The 15,807-nt window shown below is 45.0% G+C and overlaps 1 protein-coding gene across 1 annotated transcript in view; it reads left to right on the top strand.

The window, feature by feature from the left end:
* LOC134574877 (uncharacterized) overlaps positions 1–5,171 on the top strand; it is an 86,937-nt gene extending 81,766 nt beyond the window's left edge. The window contains 4 exon segments of the mRNA XM_063433925.1: positions 2,876–3,049; positions 3,131–3,254; positions 3,398–4,701; positions 4,703–5,171. Of these exon segments, the coding sequence (XP_063289995.1) occupies positions 2,876–3,049; positions 3,131–3,254; positions 3,398–4,701; positions 4,703–4,897 (1,797 nt within the window). The 3' untranslated portion in view covers positions 4,898–5,171.
* The last annotated feature ends 10,636 nt before the right edge of the window (positions 5,172–15,807 follow it).

Below are 15,807 nucleotides of genomic sequence, written 5' to 3'. Positions count from 1 at the left end.
CCCTCACCCTAGAACCATTTCTGGACAGGGTTAGGCGGAACCCGGAGATTCGGGGGTATAAACACGGAAACCAGGAACATAAGGTGGCCGCATATGCGGACGATATGCTCTTCTTTGTGAGCAACCCCGCTGACTCTATGCCAACCCTGATGAGGGAATTCGACGCATATGGCCAGTTATCAGGGCTGAAGCTTAATTTGACTAAATGCAAACGAACGTTTCGACCCCCACAGATGTACGAGAGCGGATCAAACGCGAGTATCCCTTCCATTGGTGCCAGAATCAGATGCGATACCTGGGAATTTGGATACCCAGCAACCCAAAAGAACTGTACACTAGGAACTATGCTCCCCTATTACGCACAATACTACTTGACCTTAAAAACTGGAACTACGACCACATCTCCTGGCAGGGACGCATAGCAGTGATTAAGATGAACATCCTCCCAAGACTGCTGTACCACTTTCACACCATCCCCTGGCACATCCCACCAGAATTCTTTGCAACCCTTAAGTCAGCAGTAATAAAATATGTCTGGAAGGGAGAAAGAGCACGACTTAGCTATGACAAGCTGTGCCTGCCTAGGAATTGGGGTGGCCTAGCATTACCGGATATACGCAAATACTTCCAAGCCGCGGTGTTACAGCGGATCAGGGACTGGCATGCGGCGTCCAACAACAAATTGTGGGTCGCACTAGATAGGGTAAGCACAAACAATGCCCTTCACAGATTCACATGGCAAGGCTCGGCAGACGCGACATCGAAATTGGGCAATGAATCACCCATTACTCAAACACTAAAGACATGGTCTCACTTAAGGCGAAACCAACTCATCTCTCCTCAACCAAGCCCCTTGATCCCGATAACACACAATACTGGAATAGGTGGGGGGCTACGCAGATCGGCCTGGCCAATCGAGGGAGATGGGGACTGTTATGTCCCGATATCCGAGGCCCTTAGCAATACTGGAATGAAAACCATACGGGAATGGAGTGAGGTACCACAACTGACGCTGATGCACAGATTTCATTATGCGCAACTACGTCATTTCTATTACAACCTCCCAAACCGAGTAGCAATCCACAGAGAACAGACGTGGTTCGAACACCTCTGCATAGCCGACTCTGGGGTAGAGGGTAGAGTTTCAATTATCTACCAACAACTGATCACAGGTGATCACACGCGGAACACTGCGTTTAAGAGGCAATGGGAGGAGTTGACGGCTAGAACGTACACCGAAGCACAATGGGAACAGATACTGATCTTACAACAGAAAAGTTCCATAAGCACCAAGTATCAGGAGGTCAACTTTAAGCTACTCTCCCATTGGTACAGGACCCCGTCGCTACTGCACAGAATATTTAGGGATACCACAGATGTCTGCTGGAGGTGTGAGTCACATACTGGTACCCTCAGGCACATCTGGTGGGACTGTGCAAGGATTAGGCCATACTGGGAGGACGTACGAAGGGAAATAACGGCTATCCTGGGAGACCTACCGGACTTTAGCATAGAATTGGCCCTCCTTCACTGCACGGAAAGCTCGATAGCCCAATACAAACGATCAATATTGAGGCACCTGCTGAACGCGGCGAAAGCGTCTATACCGGTTAGATGGAAACAAACCCAACCACCGACAACTGCAGAATGGCTACAGAGAGTGGAAGAAATACACACAGCCAAGGCGCGGTACGCGGATCTGCTAGGGAGGAGCACCAAACACGTCGAAATGTGGACCCCTTGGTATGTCTACCTATCACGACCAAGACATGGAGGGTCTTAGCGCACACCACAACTCCTGGGGATTGGGGATGCCTGGGTGCACTCTGACACATGTCGCTCTCCACACTCTTTCCCCCGACCCTACCCCCCCCCACCCTCCCCCCCTTCCTCTTCCCCACTTACCCCATCTCTTCTACCTACCTACATCCATTATGTTTATTCGAGCCCATATGACTTCTCTGAAGGGCATCGCTGGGGCGGCCTGACCTGCGCCTGAGGGGGTCGGGGCGGGGAGGACCCGATCACGCTGAAGTACGATATACCGCTATGACACGAAGTGATGCTTACTGGTTTGAATCATTGACCTAATAAACTGTCGACCGACTGAGGTAATAAGGAACTGAACGTATGGAGAAAATAGTCTCCAAAATATGACACCTTCGACCGACGGGAGGAAGGGGATGTAGCACCAGATACGTGACATTATGGGGCGACACAACACACACCTGACCAGCGGGTTACACTATTAGGCAGACACAAACAAGCTTCTATCTGTCACACACGTGACCCGTGGAACTACTCCGTACCCGAATTCTTGACCATATAACGATCCAACCTACCAAGCGACCAATTCCCTTTCATACACTCAGCCTCATAACCCGTAGGACAGGGGTCTCTAATGATGGTCGAGAACACTCTCCTGCTCCACCTGTCACATAATTTTGATACTGAAGCTACAACCTTCATTTAAACTGTCCGATTTATAAGCTCAACTCTCCAGAAGACCCTTAGAATAGGGTTCGGAAACGGCTCTTTTTTTTTTTTTTTGCATTTAACCAGTTATTGTTACTGTTATTGAAACTGCTCTAGCTATGAGACATGCACCCATCTAAACTTGTTACACTTGTTTATAGTCTATTGATTGACAGCTTTTACGATGCTTGACACATGTGAGATTGCTCAAAAACGATAATGCCTAATGTTAACACTATTGATGCCATTGTTCAACTTGTTTTACAACGCATATATGATGTAGTGGTAAATGCATGTGTTACGGTACTCACTTGAACATCACAATAAAGAATTTACAAAAAAAAAAAGAAATGTGTCAGTAAATTATCTTGTTCTTATTTGTGTCCCTCTCAAAATCTAGGATCATATGGTTGTGAGAAAGACCGGTGTGAGCAGTCATCAGATACCAAAAGCATTCAGCAGAATCCAGAGGCTGAGAACAGTGACTCCGCCCAACTGTCCAGTAAATGGCAGAATCAATGACCAAAAGATCCTGTATCTCACCAACAAAATCATTGAGCTGCTGACTGGAGAGGTGAGGCTGCTGGGAATGGGACAATAAACAGTAAAAGCAAGGGATGTGTCTGGATGGTGACTGTATCATTGTGTGTATCAGGTTCCTATAAGATGTGAGGATGTCACGGTTTATTTCTCCATGGAGGAATGGGAGTATATAGAAGCACACAAACACCTCTACAATGACGTGATAATGGAGAACCACCAGTCACTCTGTTCACTGGGTAAGATAAGGTTTGATTATGTGACTCTCTTTGTAAACGTCTGTACTTAAGAAAATGTGGTCAATGCAATAAACACAGGTTGGGATTAGCTTCTTTATTTTGAAGTAAGTTAACAAATATTAATGTGCCTTTTCTTTCAATAGAAAAATGCGTACCTGTTGGATTTCTCACCTCTGATTCGTTGCCTGGTTTTGAACCCAACTTTCAGGTTGGTTATAAAACGTGTGGTGAAGGAAAATCACTAAAAGTCAACAAACCTAGCAAAAGTCAGTTTTGCAAAGACTTGAATCTCAGAAGCACAGACATTTTTACTCACAGAGAATATAGAGAGGCAGAATATGCATCTACTCATAGTAAAGAGGAATCAGCCTCATGTGAAGTAGGAAATCTCACAGACATTTCTATACTCCTAGAACATCCACCGACAGATTATTTACAGCTACATATTAAAGAAGAACCAGGTGTATGCCAAGGGAAACCACTCCCAGATCCTGACCGTTCTATTCACACTGAACAGATGGAAAATACTCTTACTTATATTGAAGATTGTCTAAATTCAAAAACAATAACTCCTAACAAGTTCTTAATCGAATCTAGGAACATTGGTAAAAAAATTAATTTTAGATCAGGTAAATGTCCGATTACATACAACACAGAGGAAATACTGAACTCTACTGATCGTCTGAAACATTTTAACAAGAACTCTGAGCTCATCAAGCGTCATTCAGCTGATAATGAGTTTGTTGTAAATGAGACAAATGAGAAACAACAGAAGACTCACACAGGAGAGAAACCATTCAAATGTCCTGAATGTGGAAGATCCTATACATGGGCTTCACAACTTGCGTCACATAGAAGGAATCACACAGGAGAAAAACCATTTAAATGCACTGAGTGTGGTAAATGTTATATTTGGGCCTCACAACTTGCTTCACATAAAAGGGTTCACACAGGAGAAAAACCATTTAAATGTGTGGATTGTGGGAAATGTTTTAACTTAAAGTGTGATCTTATAAGGCACCAAAGGATTCACACAGGAGAAAAACCTTTTGCATGTTCTGAATGTGGGAAATGTTTTAATCAACACTCTAACCTTAGCCACCATCAGAAGTTTCATAAAGGTGAAAAACCATTTAAATGTGTGGATTGTGGGAAATGTTTTAACTTAAAGTATGATCTTATGAGGCACCAAAGGATTCACACAGGAGAAAAACCTTTTGCATGTTCTGAATGTGGGAAATGTTTTAATCAACACTCTAACCTTAGCAACCATCAGAAGTTTCATAAAGGCGAAAAACCATTTAAATGCACAGAATGTGGGAAATGTTTTAAAGTAAAACAATATCTTATCAGACATCTGAAGTTTCACACAGGGGAGAAACCATTCTCATGTCCTGAATGTGGTAAATGTTTTACATTGGCTTCTCAGCTTGCATCTCATAAAAAGAATTCACACAGGAGAAAAGCCATTTAAATGTACTGAATGTGGGAAATATTTTAATTTAAAGCATGATCTTGTGCGGCATCAGAAGATTCATACAGGAGAAAAGCCATTTTCATGTTGTGAATGTGGGAAATGTTTTACCCAGGCCGCACATCTTTCTAGACATCGGAAGATTCATGTAGCAGAAAAACCTGTTTAGATGCATGGAATGTGATAAATGTTTTATCCTCAATTTCAAAGGAATCCTACAAGAAAAGGCAATGTAAAGCGATACTTCTAGCACCACACCACCATCTTTTGCTTAGCGTATGTACATTGGGCAGATGGATGTTGTAGAAGTCATCACCTCCTCAGTGGTATTCTATGAAATAATGCCTTTTATTTTATATATAAAATCACACCTATGTGGTGTTACACGTGTTCTAGGTATTAATCCTAATTATAATTTTTTTTTATTTTAATATACAATTTTAACAAATGCTGACAGAAAAACGTTAACTACAAATTAAGTCAAAAAAAATAAACAGGTACAGTTATTTTAGTCATAGTCAAAGTATTTTTAATATTATTTTCTCCCTTTTTATTTCATTCTCCCTCCCTTTTTTAATTTTTTTAATTTTCCTCTATTTTAGCTTCCAGAAAATTTGGTTAATTCCTGCCACTATGACAATCTCGGCCATGTTGACTATCAAATTAATATTTAAAATGTATTTTAGAGGGTTACTCAAAATAATCTGATCATTACAGCTCACTGTAGTGGTTATGATGTGTGGAGTACCGTGGCGCCATTAGCTGGCAATAGGGCAAACCATTTGCAACAATTTGTCCTCTTACCTGGTCCTGCTTGGCACCTGGTCACCTCAGAAGCAGAGTTTGACACCTGGCTTCTGCAGACCTACAGAAGTCGAATGTTGATGTTGATCAGTAAAACAGGGAGACCAAAATCCATTGGGAAACGTTTGACAATTTGCAAATACTGTCAAAATAAATATGATTTTTCAAATGCTACCAGGATCACCAAAGACATCCTTGTATGCCAAATGGGTTCTAATCCTAAAATCATTAAAAATACTTAAATAGACACTCTGGGCATTAATACAATTGGAATGCATGTGATTAATTCATACGCAGTATTTTTTTGATGCTCAAATCTGTATTGTTTTTACACAAAATAAATGTTTAGCAGATTTCTGCACCATAAGCCTGACTCCTTAGCCATGCCCCCTCATGCCTGACTCCTTAGCCACGCCCCCTCATGCCTGACTCCTTAGCCACGCCCCCTCATGCCAGATTTACTTTTTTATCGAATGCATGCACACAGTCTCGGCCCCAAGAGCACTGAATGAGCATCTATTAATTCACAACCTGACTGCAGATAGTCAGAGAAACTGCAAACAGGTTATAATGTCCTTACTATAGATCTTCTAGGTTGTTGTGCTCGTCTAATGCAGGTTGTTATATAGTTAATAGAATTCGGTGCTGGGAGAGGTTGATCTATGTGCATACATTAATAAGGAAGGATTTTTTGGAGTTAGGGGTGTGGCTGAAGATGCAGGCCTGTGGTTCATCACTCTGCAAAACATTTACCTATGAGTAGTTGAGAATGCAAACATATACAACATAACAATGAGGTCAAAACCTATCAAATGCATTCAAGTAGTATACTTTACCAAAACATTAAGGGGGGCCTCCTGAACACCCCTAACCCACTCACACAAGCAAATGCTAAAGGGGGCTCAATCTTTTATAGAGCAGTACCCCTGAAGATCTAAAATAAATTCCTAAGTACCCGCGCCTTAAGAAAGTAATTTCTATCCATTTAAATACCAAATAAAACATGTAGACACTGATATTTAAGTTAATCCCACATAGGCGAACAAGTCTGATAAAGGTAGTAAGGAATATTTTTAAAATAAATCTGACATAATGTGAATATTGTGTAGGTAAGGAGAAGTGTATGAACTAGATAATATTTACACAAAGAGGACCCTGACACTCACACACTTACACACCGAGGGCACTGTCACACACACACAGAGGACACTGACAGACACACTCGCACTGATTTGACGCATACTGACACACACTTACTGACAGACACATAAACACACTCACTGATTTGACACAGACACTAGCTGCCAGAAGCATACACATTATTGAGTTTTTAGTGGGAGAGCTAAAGGGGATTCTTTCTCAGGGGTCAATTGGGACGTGTAAGTTTCAAGCTTTTCAAGCACTGCTCCCTCGCATGCTGTTAGTAATGCCGGGGGCCGGAGTATTGTCATAACCCAGTTCTGGAAAATCAAGAAGGCACGGGGGCCACTTCATTCCCTGATGGCTCAGTGGTTTCCTAGAAGCCCCTGCTGGCAACTCTTTTGGGTGAATGTCCTTAAAAGCTGTGCTCACGATCCCCCTTTGGAGGTGACCTTAAGGAAGTATAAATTTGAGAAAGTATGCGATAGTGCAGCGGAGCTCCCTGTACCCCGCCTGGGTACCTCCGCCAAAGGGGTTGCTTCCTAGCTAGGACCAGGGGAAACGGGTAGGGGAACTAGCTCTTTTAGTCCTTACAAGGACTATCCCCGTTGCATCCCCTGCAAACTGGAACAGCAGACACAGGGGTTAAATCTTCCTTCCCTCCAGTAACCAGACGAGACACAGTTTTGGAGGTTAAAACACTGACAATCTTTATTGGAATCAGGCTTATTTTATGCACAGACCCCCGCAGTGGGTCTCCATTCGACACAACGCAATCCCAGGCAGGAGGGGGCTGGGTAACAGATAGCCATGTCCCGCTCTGGGAGGTACTAACAGTACACATGGTCAAACATTAAAACATTCCATACAGGGGGGGTAACCTTTGGGGCTCAGTGCCCCGGAAAGGAAAGGGGTTACAGGGTTCAAACATACATCCCCGAAATTAGTTCCATGAAGTTGATTGGTTTAGTCTGGCGAATTCAAACTTCACGCCTAAACCAAGCAACAACCAATCAGCTGAAGGGCGTGAAACCAAACTGCAGCAATCAGCTTGCAGGGAGGAGAGGCGTTTCGCTGCCCAATCAGGAGAAAGGGTGTGTAACCCCATTTGAAAGAGCGCTCCCTCTCTGATTGGTCGCCTGCGTCCCGCAGCGACCAAACAGTGTCCAGTATTCATGCCGACCAATTAAAAGAATGGTGTACCCTCTCCCATTGGTCCACACGGACTTCCATGCCACCAGCGGGACTCTGCGGCCGTGAGGCCGACTTACAGCTCCAGAGATTCACTGCTGGTGCGCGTCCCTGTATCCGCCTAGCCTTGTAGCTACCAGGCAGGGGGAAACAGTGACTATGGCTCAGTTAGAGCAAGTAGGACGAAACCCGACACGTGGGTCTGAGACAGTGTCCGTATGCTGGATCGGGATACAAATGCGGCCCCTGGTTGGCGTTCGGTTATGCGAACCAGCAGCCACCCAGGGGACGCACGCGCCACTGGTTTCACTTGCAGATTGTGGTTTTCACACCTCGTTACGTGAACGTTCTATATTAACATTCTAACTGATGTCAATCCCAAGAGCAGGGATTATAGCAATCCAAAGAACAATCCCAAGAGCAGGGATTATAGCAATCCAAAGAACAATCCCAAGAGCAGGGATTATAGCAATCCAAAGAACAATCCCAGGAGCAGGGATTATAGCAATCCAATGAACAATCCCAAGAGCAGGGATTATAGCAATCCAAAGAAAAATCCCAGGAGCAGGGATTATAGCAATCCAAAGAACAATCCCAGGAGCAGGGATTATAGTAATCCAAAGAACAATCCCAAGAGCAGGGATTATAGCAATCCAAAGAACAATCCCAGGAGCAGGGATTATAGTAATCCAAAGAACAATACCAAATACCAATTTCTAAAATGGGTTAATTGATTGCATGGAATGCCCTACCTTACAACCCCAGTTCCTCTTTGACGCTTGGACTCCAGCAGAGTTAGAAAGTCACACAGACATGTCCCTGGAAGTCTGAGCTCACATCTACCATATGTCTTGCTTGCCTCTCAGATAGGAAGTATTTTGGTATGGTAATGATCAAGCCTTCTAGAAACAGGAAACCATTGATTTAATACCATATGCAAAAGAGACATTGTCCTAACCCCATTTATCCTCCGGGCACTAGAATTACAGATCACAAAACATAAACTATGAAATATACATCCCACACATATAGGAACCCCAAAAATAAACCAGGGAAATCACACGAACCAAGTTTTTTCACATGCTTTTCAGCAGGGCCATAGTCCTGAGGCAAGAGGCTAGGAAGCAGGCTCCTGTTACGCTACAAGGGGTGATTTGGGTTGGAACTCAACTGCAGCTTGTAAACTCCCTAATTGCAATAGTGAAGAAATGGAGAATCCTTAAGTATCAATACTGTAGCTTTAAGAAAAGAGAGAATCTCTGGTAACTTGATTCAACCAAAGTTTTAATAAGTGTTAAATAGTGATGTACCGAACTGTTCGCTGGCGAATAGTTCCTGGCGAACATAGCGTGTTCACGTTCGGCGCCGTGGGCGAACACATGCGCGGTTCGATCCGCCCCCTATTCGTCATCATTGAGCAAACTTTGACCGTGTGCCTCATGGTCAGCAGACACATTCCAGCAAATTAGCAGCAGACCCTTCCTTCCAGACCCTCCCACCTCCCTCCCAGCAAACATTTTAGATTCATTCTGAAGCTGCATGCTTAGTGAGAGGAGGGAAAGTGTAGCTGCTGCTCATTAGATAGGGAAATTGATAGCTAGGCTAGGGTATTCAGTGTCCACTACAGTCCTGAAGGACTCATCTGATCTCTGCTGTAAGGACAGCACCCCAAAAAGCCCTTTTTAGGGCTAGAACATCAGTCTGTGTTTTTTTTTTTATTTCTGTGTAATGTAATTGCAGTTGCCTGCCTGCCTGCCTGCCTGCCTGCCAGCTTCTGTCAGGCTCAGTGGATACTGTGCCCATTTGCCCAGTGCCACAACTCATATCTGGTGTCACAATAGCATAAGCTTGACATTTAAAAAGAAAAAAAATGTTTTTCACTGTAATAGATTGAATAGCAGTTACTTGTCTGCAAGCGTCTCGGTGTCAAGCCTTCAGCATGTGCTCTGCAGACCTCTGGCAGTGTACTTTGCCACTCATATCTGGTGTCTCTATAGCGTGCTTTTACAAAGAAAAAAAGTTTTTCAGTGTAAGCTAATAGCAGTCAGTGTCCTTAAAGCGGGTGTCAGGCCTTCAGCGTGTGCTCTGCAGACCTCTGCCAGTGTACTTTGCCAGTTGCCACTCATATCTGGTGTCTCTATAGCGTGCTTTTACAAAGAAAAAAAGTTTTTCAGTGTAAGCTAATAGCAGTCAGTGTCCTTAAAACCTTAAGGACCAAACTTCTGGAATAAAAGGGAATCATGACATGTCACACATGTCATGTGTCCTTAAGGGGTTAAAGCGGGTGTGTCAGGCCTACAGCGTGTACTCTGCCAACCTCTGCCACTGCACAGTGCCACTCATATCTGGTCTCACAGTAGCTTGCACGCATAGTACCACTAATCCAAAAAAAAATGACAGGCAGAGGCAGGCCACCCCGCAGGGGCCATCGTGGTCGTGGTGTTGTGATTCCCTTTGGCCCTAGAATAATGCCCAGTTTTCAGAGGCCACGTACCCTGAACTTGAAAAGTTCTGAGGACATAGTTGACTGGCTAACACAGGACACCCAATCTTCTACAGCTTCCGCTCGGAACCTTGACGCACCATCCTCCTCCAGCTTAGCTTCAGGCACCTCTCAAGATACCACTCACCCGCCTGCCGCCACCACCAAAACTAGCACCACAGCTGCTTTACTTGGTATGTCAGAGGAGTTATTCACACATCCGTTTGAAGAAATGAGTGATGCGCAACCATTATTGCCAGAGGATGTAGATAACAGGGATATGTCTCAGGCAGGCAGCATTACACACATGGACGTACGGTGTGATGATGATGATGTTGTACCCGCTGCTGCTTACTTTGCTGAGTTGTCAGATACAAGTGAAGCGGTTGATGAGGACGATGCGTCCATGGATGTCACGTGGGTGCCCGCTCGGCAAGAAGAAGAACAGGGCGAAAGTTCAGATGGAGAGACAGAGAGGAGGAGACAAGTTGGAAGCAGGGGGAGGTCGTCACAAGGAGCTAGTGGCACAGTCAGAAAGCATGCATCGGCACCCGGGGTCAGCCCGACAGCACGCCAATCAACGCATGCTGTGTCCACCACCAGAATGCCGTCATTGCAGAGCTCAGCAGTGTGGAATTTTTTTTGTGTGTCTGCCTCTGACAACAGCGATGCAATTTGCAACCTGTGCCAAAAGAAACAGAGTCGTGGGAAGTCCAACACCCACCTCGGTACAACTGCTTTGCGTAGGCACATGATCGCACATCACAAACGCCTATGGGATCAACACATGAGTACAAGCAGCACGCCTACTCTAAGCCATCCTCCTCCTGGTCCAGCATCTTCAGCCACGTCAACCACTGCTGTCCTCCTTGCCCCCTCTCAACCATCCGCCACTCCGTCTCCCGCCTTGAGCAGTTCCCGCTCATCTGCCCACAGTCATGTGTCTGTCAAGGACAGGTTTGAGCGTAAGAAGCCAATGTCAGAAAGTCACCCCCTTGCCCCACGTCTGACAGCTGGCTTGTCCGAACTATTAGCCCGCCAGCTTTTACCATACAAGCTGGTGGAGTCTGAGGCGTTCAAAAGATTTGTAGCTATTGGGACACCGCAGAGGAAGGTACCCGGCCGAAATTTCTTTTCACTAAAGGCAATCCCCAACCTGTACTTGATTGTGCAAAAGGAAGTAATGGCATGTCTGGCACACAGTGTTGGGGCAAGGGTCCATCTGACCACTGATACCTGGTCTGCAAAGCATGGTCAGGGCAGGTATATTACCTACACTGTGCATTGGGTAAACCTGCTGACTGCTGCCAAGCATGGAATGCATGGCTCTGCAGAGGAGTTGGTGACACCGCCACGACTTGCAGGCAGGCCTGCTGCCACCTCCTCTACTCCTCCTACTCCATCCTCTTCTATAACCTCCTCGGCTGAGTCCTCTTCTGCTGCTGCGTCTTGCTCCACATCAGCGGCACCCACCCAGCTCCCCAGGTACTATTCCACATCCCGGATACGGCAGTGTCACGCCGTCTTGGGTTTGACTTGCTTGAAAGCAGAGAGTCACACCGGACAAGCACTCCTGTCCGCCCTGAACGTACAGGTGGAAAAGTGTCTGACTCCGCAGCAACTGGATATCGGCCAAGTGGTTTGTGACAACGGAAAAAATTTGTTAGCAGCATTGAAGTTGGGCAAGTTGACACATGTGCCGTGCATGGCACATGTGTGTAATCTGATCGTACAACGCTTTGTGCATAAGTACACAGGCTTACAGGACGTCCTGAAGCAGGCCAGGAAGGTGTGTGGCCATTTCAGGCGTTCCTACATGGCCATGGCGCACTTTGCCGATATCCAGCGGCAAAACAACATGCCAGTGAGGCGCTTAATTTGCGACAGCCCGACACGTTGGAATTCAACACTCCTAATGTTCGACTGCCTGCTCCAACAAGAAAAAGCCGTTAATGAATATTTGTATGACCGGGGTGCTAGGACAGCCTCTGGGGAGCTGGGAATTTTTTTGCCACGTTACTGGACGCTCATGCGCAATGCCTGTAGGCTCATGCATCCTTTTGAGGAGGTGACAAACCTAGTCAGTCGCACCGAAGGCACCATCAGCGACATCATACCATTTGTTTTCTTCCTGGAGCGTGCCCTGCGAAGAGTGCTGGATCAGGCCGTAGATGAGCGTGAAGAGGAAAAGGAAGAGTTGTGGTCACCATCACCACCAGAAACAGCCTTATCAGCATCGCTTGCTGGACCTGCGGCAACGATGGAAGAGGATTGTGAGGAAGAGGAGTCAGAGGAGGAATGTGGCTTTGAGGAGGAGGAGGAAGACCGACCACAACAGGCATCCCAGGATGCTCGTTGTCACCTATCTGGTACCCGTGGTGTTGTACGTGGCTGGGGGGAAGAACATACCTTCATTGACATCACTGAGGAGGAGGAACGGGAAATAAGTAGCTAGGCATCCAACCTTGTGCAAATGGGGTCTTTCATGCTGTCGTGCCTGTTGAGGGACCCTCGTATAAAAAGGCTGAAGGAGAACGACCTGTACTGGGTGTCCACACTGCTAGACCCCCGGTATAAGCTGAAAGTGGCGGAAAAGTTACCGAATTACAACAAGTCAGAAAGGATGCAGCATTTGCAAAATAAATTAAAAAGTATGCTTTACACAGCGTATAAGGGTGATGTCACAGCACAACTGGAATCTAACAGGGGAAGAGGTGGAAGTCATCCTCCTCCTCCTCCTCCCACGACCACGCCGGCAAGGACAGGACGCTTTAAAGACGTGTTGTTGATGGAGGACATGCAGAGCTTTTTAAGTCCTACGCATCGCCACAGCCCTTCGGGATCCACCATCAGAGAACGACTCGACCGACAGGTAGCAGACTACCTCGCCTTAACTGCAGATATCGACACTCTGAGGAGCAATGAACCCCTTGACTACTGGGTGTGCAGGCTTGACCTGTGGCCTGAGCTATCCCAATTTGCGATAGAACTTCTGGCCTGCCCCGCTTCAAGTGTCCTGTCAGAAAGAACCTTCAGTGCAGCAGGAGGTATTGTCACTGAGAAGAGAAGTCGCCTAGGTCAAAAAGTCTAGATTACCTCACCTTTATTAAGATGAATGAGGGATGGATCCCGAAGGGACTGACACTGGGCGATACATTCGACTAAAAAAGGCCTGATGAGATGAGCTGCCTTGGGCTAAAAATGGTCCACACGCTGCTGTATTTTAGCTCTGAATGCCGGTTGACTTGCGTGACTTATCCGCCACCAACTAGGGTTCAAGCCGCAATGTTTTAGGGCACTTTCTGCCTGTGTACATGCCTAATTTTTCGGCCCTCTGGTGCTGCACTGTGGCTTCAAAAACCAAAAAAAAAGGCACATAGTGACCCTATATAGGGGGAACAGTCTCTATTCTGCTCTGTGTCAGTGTGTATCATTGTCTCTGAGGACAGGTGTCAATCCATATCTGCCAAGTGACCCTATGTAGGGGTAACAGTCTCTATTCTGCTCTGTGTCAGTGTGTATCATTGTCTCTGAGGACAGGTGTCAATCCATATCTGCCAAGTGACCCTATGTAGGGGTAACAGTCTCTATTCTGCTCTGTGTCAGTGTGTATCATGGTCTCTGAGGACAGGTGTCAATCCATATCTGCCAAGTGACCCTATGTAGGGGTAACAGTCTCTATTCTGCTCTGTGTCAGTGTGTATCATGGTCTCTGAGGACAGGTGTCAATCCATATCTGCCAAGTGACCCTATGTAGGGGTAACAGTCTCTATTCTGCTCTGTGTCAGTGTGTATCATGGTCTCTGAGGACAGGTGTCAATCTATATCTGCCAAGTGACCCTATGTAGGGGAAACAGTCTCTATTCTGCTCTTTGTCAGTGTGTATCAGGGATCCTTAGGATAGGTGTCAATCCATATCTGCCAAGTGACCCTATGTAGGGGGAACAGTTCCTATTCTGCTCTGTGTCAGTGTGTATCAGGGATCCTTAGGACAGGTGTCAATCCATATCTGCCAAATCAAGTAGCTAAGGATATTTGCAAAGCAGGAACAGTTCATAGTGAATAAGCATGATGGGAGTTGTCCTTCATGAGATTAGTAACTTGAAGCACTGAATGCAATTGCAAAGTAAGAAAAAAATCATAGTGAATAAGCATGATGGGAGTTGTCCTTCATGAGATTAGTAACTTGAAGCACTGAATGTAATTGCAAAGCAAGAAACAGTTCATAGTGAATAAGCATGATGGGAGTTGTCCTTCATGAGATTAGTAACTTGAAGCACTGAATGCAATTGCAAAGGAAGAAACAGTTCATAGTGAATAAGCATGATGGGAGTTGTCCTTCATGAGATTAGTAACTTGAAGCACTGAATGTAATTGCAAAGCAAGAAACAGTTCATAGTGAATAAGCATGATGGGAGTTGTCCTTCATAGCAAAGAAGATTTGAGTAAGCAAGCAATAGTTCATAGAATAAATGATATTGTAGACCAGTGGTAGTCAACCTTTTTCTACCTACCGCCCACTAATGCATCTTTTTGGTTGAAAAAATTTCCTTACCGCCCACCAGTTTTCGCGCAAATGCAGAATATTTTTTAGAAAGGAGGGTGTTTTACAAAAAATAAATGTACATACATTTATCTTTTTATTTCTACTTAATGCAGGTTTATAAGGTTTTTAACTTTATAAAGTTTAATGAGAAAACAAAGTAAATTGAAATTACCTTTACTAGTGATTAATGAGATCCTTGAGGTTGATGCTGCGAGACTAAATATTTGATATCTGGTTCGATTTTCGTAAGGAACAAACGAAGGTCTCTTTCAGTGATATTCAGACGACTTCTCTGTTTGCGCATAATATGATTTCTCATTTGTGCGTCAGCTCATCTCCTCTCCCTCCTCAATTCCCCTCCCCACCTTTTTTTCCCCTTTTTTCTATTTTTTAACCGTCCTTATAGCAATGCCCAGTAGTCCACTATAACAGACAGGCACACATACAGACACACATACAAAGACACACAAGACACACATACAAGACACACACACACACACAAGACACACACACACGACACACACACAAGACACACATACGACACACACACACACAAGACACACACACACACAAGACACACATACAGACACACAGACAGGCACACATACACACAGGACACACATACATACACACACACACAAAGACACAGACAGGCACACATACACACACACACAAGACACATACATACAAACAGACAGGCACACATACAAACAGACACAAACAGACATGCACACACACATGCAGACACACACATAAGACATACATAGACACACACACATGCAGACACAAGACACACATACAATGACACATACATACAAAGACAAGACATACATACAAAGACACATACAGACAGACACACACACACACACATTATATTTAATTCACCCTCCTGTTTCCTACCTTTAAGGTGCAGGAG

This window comes from Pelobates fuscus, chromosome 10, assembly GCF_036172605.1.
Source record: "Pelobates fuscus isolate aPelFus1 chromosome 10, aPelFus1.pri, whole genome shotgun sequence".
Lineage (NCBI taxonomy): Eukaryota > Metazoa > Chordata > Amphibia > Anura > Pelobatidae > Pelobates > Pelobates fuscus.
Note: the sequence above shows the minus strand (reverse complement) of the source record. Positions and strands in the feature narration are given on the sequence as shown.